At 37.4% G+C, this 9,957-nt stretch overlaps 1 protein-coding gene across 4 annotated transcripts in view; it reads left to right on the forward strand.

Annotated features, from left to right (window-relative positions):
• Sox102F (transcription factor Sox102F) overlaps window positions 1-7,897 on the forward strand; it is a 65,691-nt gene extending 57,794 nt beyond the window's left edge. For all 4 annotated transcript variants that reach the window (XM_089472868.1, XM_089472871.1, XM_089472869.1 and 1 more), the window contains 2 exons: window positions 429-1,568; window positions 2,071-7,897. In XM_089472868.1, the coding sequence (XP_089328994.1) occupies window positions 429-1,568; window positions 2,071-2,928 (1,998 nt within the window). In that variant the 3' untranslated portion in view covers window positions 2,929-7,897. The remainder of the gene's footprint in view (window positions 1-428; window positions 1,569-2,070) is intronic.
• The last annotated feature ends 2,060 nt before the right edge of the window (window positions 7,898-9,957 follow it).

Below are 9,957 nucleotides of genomic sequence, written 5' to 3' on the forward strand. Positions count from 1 at the left end.
AGATGACTAATAGAACACCAATAATATAGTCATTCACCGTATGGTATTTAGGAATGTTTAATTAGATTACTGATTTTGCGGTTTACAAATAAGGCCAGTCAGTGACTTATCTCGTCTGTCTGATCAAGAATATATATCGTCGCATTCCTGCGAAAAAAAACATATGCTTAAATTTAAATAAATTTTTTTCCAAAACTAGAGCGAATTCACTTGTTATTTTTTGCAAGTATGTGATGCAGACGCTTTCTAACCGTTCTGCATTAAAATCTCAATTTCACAAAAAATTAACATAGGAATGCGACGATATTGTTATAGTATCAATAGTCAATAGTTATTGGGGGATTTTTTTTTTTTTATATGAAATACAATATGGCTACGCAAAATATATTTAGCTTCGGTACCTATTTTTTGTGTAATTATTGTTGCAGGCACAGTTCGAAGACATGACTGACGTTGAAGCGAATATACAAGAACAGCAGCAGCAACAGCAGCTGCAGAACGTGCAACGGATGCAACAGGAGAGCTGCCTGCAGGAGCTACATCAGCAGCTGAGTGCCCAATTCGGCGCAGGAAGATTCGCTGCGCAGCATCAACAGCAGCATCACCAGCATCAGCATCAGACTGTGGCTGCACTGCCCAGCAATTTAGTGCCATTTTTGCCATTCCTACGTCCACCTGTGCCCTTAATGCCTGGTCATGTGGCGTCAGTCCAATCGCATTACAGTCTCAATCCCAGTCACGCCCATTCGCACAGCCACGCCCATGCAAGCGCCCATAAGCTGACAATGCAACCGATGTGGCCAACGGCAGCAGTCGCAGCCGCTCACATTCAAGCGGCATTGGCTGCCGCCGCTGTGGCTGCCACTAACAACAACAACATTAATAATAATAATAACCATAATAATAATAATAATAATAATAATAATAATAATAATAATAATAATAATAATAATAATAATAATAATAATAATAATAATAATAATAATATTAATAATAATAATTGTAATAATAATAATAATAATAACAATAACAACAATAATAATAATAATATTTGCAATAATAATAGTAGTAATAATTGTAGTAAATACAATAGCAGCGCAAAATATTCAATTGGGAATACATCTGATCAGAGCACGATGGAAACGTTGGAGCTGGCTAGTGTGGAATGTGGTGTCGACACTAAAGCATCTGTATCTAGGTCGGGATCACCAATGCGGGATCGTAAATCTGCGCACGCATATAGCAATAATACACCGCCGGATTCACCAAGTATCACAACGCACAGCCCGCTGGATAATTCAATTTCAATAAATTATCCGCCATCGCCTATGGAACATCGAAGCAAGGGGTCGGAAACGTTAGGCTCTGAAATCGATGCACCACTTAACCTGTCGAAGCCAAAGGGCTCACCAGACTCGTCCCCGAATAGTGCCAGTCTGAGGGAACGCATTGTGCCCAGTCCACCTTTAAACTGGCAGCAGGTAGGCCAAGCGGTTCCAGTTACTCCTCATCATTCCGCATCTGCTGCCCTATACGCAGATGTCGACGCCAACTACTTACAAAGCCGCGTAAGTAAGACTCTTCCAAATGTTTTCCTATTCTCCTCTTTCAATAATGACACAAACCAACAGAATTGACAAACTAACACTCAAGGCAATGCCCATTCGTCAAAATTCTTTGAAAAATCTAGTTTGATCTGGTTTGAGCAAACATCTATTTATGGATAATGGGGACGGGGTATCCAGAAACTATAGCTCAGGAGAGAGTGCACTTATTTCACGTATTTGTATGTTGTCTGAATTAGATGATTGCTATTAATATGATGTATTTGAAAGGTTTTGGTTTTTATACATATATTAAACATGTACAAATCTCTAGTTCGGCTAGACTAGATATCCATTATTGTTGATCCTCATAAAAAGTATATATACTTTAAAGGGTTGAAGGGTTCTGCCCGCCTCAATTTTCGTATTACGATATTTTCCATTATTTCTTCCGAACTTATGCCGAATTCCCACATTGAGCATATTGAAAATAACACTGCTTCAATTGTCGTACATGTGCTTTCAGGGCCGCATCTGGAGTGGAAATACTGCCAGTGTCCCCGAATCAAATACAAATTTATCGAGCGGCATCGGGACGGGCAGGGTTGGAGGGCCGACTGCTCGAGTCGGACGGACAAGTCGGGATTCCTTAAACAGCTGCGGCACCAGCTCAGAACTATCGGCTGCATTAGACCCGGAATACCAAGCCCAAGCCCATGGCCATGGGCAATTGGGTGGACAGTCGCAGCGACATGGTCATGGACATAGTAAGCCACATATTAAGAGGCCCATGAATGCGTTCATGGTCTGGGCCAAGGATGAGAGGCGCAAAATATTGAAAGCCTGTCCGGACATGCACAATTCAAATATTTCAAAAATCTTGGGCGCTCGCTGGAAAGCGATGTCGAACGCTGACAAGCAGCCCTATTACGAGGAGCAATCGCGTCTATCCAAGCTGCACATGGAACAACATCCCGACTATCGCTATCGTCCACGTCCAAAACGCACTTGCATCGTCGACGGCAAAAAAATGCGCATATCTGAATATAAAGTTCTCATGCGTAATCGACGTGCGGAAATGCGACAGCTTTGGTGTAGAGGTGGCGGACCAAGTGGTCCGACAGGTTCCAGCTCTAATGGACATAGCCACGATGCTGGCTCCGCCGTGCAAGCAGCAGCAGCAGCCGCTGCCGCCTACCACCTGCAGGAGATGAGTCATGCAATTGTCGACGATTCTGAAACGCCACCGCCGCCAGCTCAACTACTAGACTCTGGAGCCATCGCGAGCAGCAGTAACAATTTTTATTATCCACCGGAAAGTTTATCGCCATCGGGTTTTTCCTCCGAGGACATGGAAATTTTATCATTGCGTGATGACGACTAAGAAACAAGATTATGACGTTTATATACGTAAGCATATGTATATAGACATTCGCGGATTCAAATAGATTGTACTTTTAGCTTGTAAATACAAAAAACTAAACTTGAATCATTGTATAGGCCTTTAAGTTTTCGTTCAAGTGCCATTACACACGCAGAGATGTATATGTATATATACATGTATGCAGTAGAATCCCGATAATTCGAAATTGGCAGGGGATCAGTTTGTTTGTTGTTTTTCTTTCGATTTACACAATTTTGAATTATTGAGAATTATTGAGTTTCAAGGGGATAGAATTTTTTTCGAGGTTTTCGATTTATCGGGCTACAAATATACACATGTGTATAGATTGAGTGTTTCGTAGTTGTTCACTCCAAGTTTTGTGCCATTTATGCACCAATGCCATAGCAAAATATTAATATACTTAATTATTAGGTAGAAATTTGGATGACTAGGATGTTCTGTACCTGTCTCCATATTTACATATGTATGTATTTATATTCTTATATATATTTAGTATGTGCACGAATCGAGAAAAAATAAAATACATGTAATTGCAGCCCTAACAGACACTCTTATATACGTATACATATACATATAACGAAGGAGTTTGTATACACAGACACACATAAATAAAAGTTGATGTATGCATGTTAGTTTATAGACATTTCATCGTGTTCTTCTAAACTTTAAATGCGTAACAGCTAAAATAGAATAGAACTCTTCATGGATGCAATGAATCACATTATCGAAAGGCCTCTTTCCATTTATTATTTTTGGTATACTATACATATATAAATTGGATTCTGGGTATAGGCAACTTATGACACTGTATTGCTTTTAATTAAGTCAACACTGAGAAATTACATACATATACATATGTACACTTATACACACAGTCACATATAAATATCTCATATGTCTTATGAATCTCACAAATCATGTAAATAATCTAAGACAAGTGTGTACTTTAAAAGTATTTAAATATCTATCTAATTAAAATGTAAGTACTTTTTAATTACTATTATTATTGCTTCAATGAATCTAATGATAAATACAAAACTATATAAAATACGGTTGTGATTAATTTTTATTCTTTTTCGGCTTGCAGTGCATGGTAAAATATAAATGTATATAGATAGTTCTGAATTCTATATCTCTATCAAAAATAATACAGTGTCATAAGTGCAGCTCATGTTGTATGAATGCTCTAATCCGGTGTGCCTATCGAAAAAATTGCCAGCTCATATTATAAAAGGAACTCTCTAATACGCTTTCCTCCATTTTAAATTTGGCTTAATGTATTACAGATAATTCTGAAGTAGTTAATTGTATATACATATATATACGTTTATCGAGGTCGTCATCTAATGTTTTTTTCTTTTGACTCACTTTTATAGTGCTCGAGTTTTCTTTTTAGCACACGAAAGAAAACAAGTATGAAAACTCTAGTCGAGAGTGCTCGACTAGATACTACCCTGAACCCAACTAATAACAAGTAAGAAAGCTTTAGTCGAGACTGCCCGACTACGAGATCCCCTTAACCCTTCGAGCAATAGCTGTTTCAATCATTTTTCGCGTCTTTCTGCTTACACAAGACACACACACGCACACACACACACACGCGCACGCATAAATACGCATTGGCTGCAGTGGTGGCTTACTAAGGGAACTTAATTGTTCAATTACATTTCTTGTGGATGTAGTTTCTTCATAAAGATTGTGATTATAACATGGATATGTATGTATTTGCCAAAGCACAAGTCTCTGATATTTGAAATACGCCTTTTAGAAATGTGTGGGTGAGGGGGTGAATTAGGGGCGGGGGTAAATTTTGACAAAACCGAAATTGTATAAAATGCATATAAGTATACAAAACAAATTTGGAGACTCTAGCTTTAAAGATGTAGGAAATAAAAATTTATTACTGGTTTTCGATAATGGTTTTAATCGATAACAAAATAACGGAGCAGTTTATCGATATTTAAAGCAAAACTTGATATGCGCGTGCTACACACGGACCTAGGAAAAAAAATGTCAAGTCTCTAGCTCTTATATATTCTGAGATCGACGCATTCAAACATACGGACAGACGGACGGACAGACAGACGGACAGAGCTAAATCGACTCAGCTCGTCACCCTGATCAAGAATATATATACTTTATGGGGTCTGCCACGCCTCCTTCTGCCTGTTACATACATTTCAACAAAACCATTATACCCTGAATTCCCATTGAAAATGGGTTCAGGGTATAAAAATGTTCATATTTATAGATATATGAAATATGAATCGTATATATATATACATATATATATATATATATATATATATATATATATATATATATATATATATATATATATATATATATATATATGCGTGGATATCGAGTTTATCTCCAAAAATCGAAAACTCTTCCCATTAATTTTTATCGATTAAAAACAATTTCGAAAATAAGCTATTTAATTATACCTCCAATATCTTTAAAGCTAGAGTCACCACATTTTTTGTGTAAATTCATATGTATTTTATAGAATTTCGTTTTTCTTATAATTCACCGCCCACGCCAATATCCACCCCCTCACCCACATATTTTCAAAAGCCGTATTTCAAATTCAAATTCGCGCACTTTAATGTTATAATCACAATCTGAAAGCTTCATGAAGAAAGTACATCCACAAGAAAAGTTATCAAACAATTAAGTTCCCATAGTAAGCTACACTGCAGCCCATGTGCAGTGTGAGTGTGTGCATGTGTGTGTATTTCTTGCGTAAGCAGAAAGACGCAAAGAATTATTAAAATATCAGTTTCTCGAAGGGTTCAGGGGATCTCGTTGTCTGCAGTCTCGACTACAGCTTTCTTACTTGTTTTTTCAATGGGAAATCAGGGTATAATGGTTTTGTTGAAATGTATGTAACAGGGAGAAGGAGGCATGGCAGACCCCACAAAGTATATATATTCTTGATCAGGGCGACGAGCTGAGTTGATTTGGCCCTGTCCGTCTGTCTGTCCGTCTGTCCGTATGTATGAACGCGTCGATTTCAGAAGATATAAGAGCTAGAGACTTCAAATTTTTTTTTAAAATGTCCGTAATTACAGCGCGCATATCAAGTTTATCATTAAAAATCGATAACTCATCCCGATCTTTTTTATCGATAAAAACCCTTATCGAAAACCAGTTATAAAATTATATCTTCTACACCTTTATTGCTAGAGTCTCCAAATTTTTAATGTATGCTTACATGCAATTTATACAACTTCGGTTTTTGTTAAAATTTACCCCCCACCCTTAAATTCACCGCCTCACCCTCACTTTTGTAAAAAGCGTATTTCAAATACTAGAGACTTGTGCTTTGGCAATTACATGCATATCCATGTTATAATCATAATCTGAAAGTTTCATGAAGATCGTACGTCCATAAAAAAAGTTATTAATCAATTAAGTTCTCATATTAAGCGCTCACTGCAGCCCATGCGTGTTTATACGTGGGTGCTTGTGTGTGTATGTGTTTGTGTATGTGTGTGTATGTGTTTGTGTATGTGTGTGTGTATGTGAGTGTGTGTATGCGTTTGTGTCTGTATGCGTGTGTGTGTATGTATGCCTGTGTGTGCGTACGTGCGTGTGTGTGTGCGTGTTTATTGTGTAAGCTGAAAGACGCGAAAAATTATTGAAATATCTATTGCTCCACGGGTTCAGGGGATCTCGTAGTCGAGCAGTCTCGACTAGAGCTTTCTTATTTGTTTTTTTTTTCTTTTTTTTTTTATATATCCTGAACCCATTGATTATGGGAAATCAGGGTATAATGGTTTTGTGAAAAGTATATAACAGGCAGAAGTAATCAACGTAGACCCCATAAAGTATATATATTTTTGATCAGCGCAACGAGCTGAGCCGTCCGTCCGTCCGTATGAGTGCGTCGACCTTAGAAGATATGTGAGCTAGATAGCTGAAATTTTGCATGCATACTCGTGTATACCATACTCAGTACGAGTTTATCATATTTTTTGGATAACTCATTTGATTTTTTTTTTATGGAGAACAATCAATAAATTGATTTTGCTTTTGTAAGCCTAATTTGAATACTATCAGACCTGGAGACTTTAGATTCATTGTGTATATATATTTAATAAATGCGAAGATTTTGTAGTTTACAGATTTTGGATACCACGCCCCCTTCGCCATCAATTAAAAAAAAAAACGTATTTCAAGTACTAGAGACTTGTGCTTTAGAATATAGACAAATTTAAACATTATCAACGATTCATTAAGACTGTCGGTCTACAAGAGAAATTATTCAACAAATAAATTCTCATAATATTGCCCACACTGCAGCGCAGCCCAAGCCCAGTCGCTGCATACTGCGCAGCTAGCAGAGAGTCTGGTTATGCGTATGTGTAGTTGCATGTGTATGTATGTGTGAATGAAAGAAGTGCAGAATGATTAGAATATCAGCTTGCAGGGTTCAGGGTATCTCTTTGTCGAGCAGTCTCGACTAGGAGAACGACGGAACGATACAGAAGCCCCGTCCGATTGGATGTTAGCTGCTAGTCTAAGCTTTTGTAGCTTGGCACGTTTTAAATATATTACAGAAGCAAGAAAAGTTCGTTACTTTCAAGGACTACATATTCTGCATATCAGCTTGCCAATTTTTAATTCTATTTACTTGTGTTTTATTTGCCTTAGGTAGCTTAGCAATATGACGTAATGTTCTATAAAGTGTTTATTATTTAGTTAGATTAAGTAGATCACCGATACTAAATAATGAAAAGATCTTAAACATTTATAACTATATGGTACTTGAAATAATGAATGGATATATTCTAGCTACTAACTAAGTCTTTATTGGTTAAATTCAAAGGCGAACAATTGTCAAGATATATAAGTTTATGCATATACATTTGTATTTGAGTTAGTCTAACTATATAATGTGCAATACATCAAATATTTAAATATAAATACATATTACAGATATTATTTTTGTATTTGATTTAGAGTCCTTTAACAACAGGATCAAGCAAACTGGAAAAGAAAATTTGACTACGTATTTATGACGCCTTCATTTTATTGCATTTACCCATCAGGGCTCCGCAAAACTCGATCAGTTAATGCGCATTAAAACCATGGACAGAGTGCATAAATAAATATTTTTGGATTTTCCATGGCATAATATGTATATTGATCCATCTGTGGAGAAGCTAATCACAGGTATCTAGCTGAATAAGTGTAACCAACGATCTTGAGCCAAGTAAACCACGACCCCACAGCATGCCAACTGCAGGCTTACAACTTTTTATAAGTACATTGAAAATGGGAAATCAGGCTATAAAGGTTTTGTTAAAAGTATGTTGCAGTCAGAAGAAAGCATCACATACCCCAAAAAGTATATACAGTAGAATCCCGATAATTTGAAATGGCAAGGGGATCAGTTTTTTATACTCATTCACGAAAGTGAAATGAGTATATTGGTTTTGTGCAATGTCCGTCTTGCTGTCCGTCCGTCTGTCCGTATGAACGCAGTCTATTTCGGCGCTATTGAAGCTAGAGACTTGAAATTTGGAACACATACTCGTGTATATCTCCGATTTATAAAGTGTTAAAGTTCCCGATGCGCCCACTAGGGGCGTGGCAAATCGGAAAATGCATTTTCCGATATACCAGAAATTATGTTAGTTGAAGAGCTAGAAAGCTGAAATTGGTATGTAGGTCCGCGTCGACCATTCAAGATCACGAGCTATGGCGGATATATCTCCGCCCATTAGGGGCATGGCAAATCGGATAAAACTGTATTTCCTAGAGTTGTAAGTCTAGAATGCTGAAATTTTGCATGTAAGCTGATGTTTCGATTCTTTAAGGATGGGTGAAAATTATATATCTACGCTTACTAGGGGAGTGGCAAATCGGACCTGATGATATAGTGATTTTTCGAATTCTGCTATACTTTAGGCACTATTGATGCTAAAGACCTGAAACTTGGTATATATACGCGGGTTGACCAGCCAAGTCCAACGAGCTATGGTAGATATATGTCCGCCCGTAGGCGGTCAGTGCCTGTGAAGAAGTTTGGTAAAAATATACCAAATGTGTCAAAGAGTGGCAGCTTTATTATACGTTTATATCGATATTCGCCAATATCACCACCACTACTTTACACAAATTGTGATCACAATAAGTGGGATTTTTTCGGCTACAAATTTCGCCATGCCAAAGGAATATAAGCAAAAGTGCCGTGATGCTTGGATAAAGAGCGAAGAATTCAAGGAGTGGCTTCGCAGGGATGACACGGACGACATTGCAGTTAAACTTTGAAGAGCATGTAGAATCCGATATGTACAAAGGGTATGATTTTGAAAAGAAAATCAAATCTTTGAATATCGATGCAAGCCTCGAACAAGAAACTCGTGCTCGCTGCTCTTATTTTGTGATTGAACTTATCAAGCAGCTAAAGCAGAGGTAACCTTGGTAACAGGCAGAAGGAGGCGTGGCAGACCCCACAAAGTATATATATTCTTGATCAGGGTGACGAGCTGAGTTGATTTGGCCCTGTCCGTCTGTCCATATGTTTGAACGCGTCGATTTCCGAAGATATAAGAGCTAGAGACTTCAAATTTTTTGTAAAATGTTCGTAAATACAGCGCGGATATCGAGTTTATCATTAAAAATCGTTAACTCATCCCAATCTTTTTTTATCGATAAAAAAACCTTATCGAAAACCAGTTATAAAATTATATCTTCTACACCTTTATTGCTAGAGTCTCCAAATTTTGAATGTATGCTTACATGCAATTTATACAACTTCGGTTTTTGTTAAAATTTACCCCCCACCCTTAAATTCACCCCCTCACCCTCACTTTTGTAAAAAGCGTATTTCAAATACTAGAGACTTGTGCTTTGGCAATTACATGCATATCCATGTTATAATCATAATTCATGAAGATCGTACGTCCATAAAAAAAGTTATTAAACAATTAAGTTCTCATAGTAAGCGCACACTGCAGCCCATGCGTGTTTATGCGTGGGTGCTTGTGTGTG

The sequence above is a fragment of the Drosophila arizonae genome, chromosome 6, assembly GCF_054131065.1.
Source record: "Drosophila arizonae isolate 15081-1271.41 chromosome 6, UAZ_ARI_1.0, whole genome shotgun sequence".
NCBI lineage: Eukaryota > Metazoa > Arthropoda > Insecta > Diptera > Drosophilidae > Drosophila > Drosophila arizonae.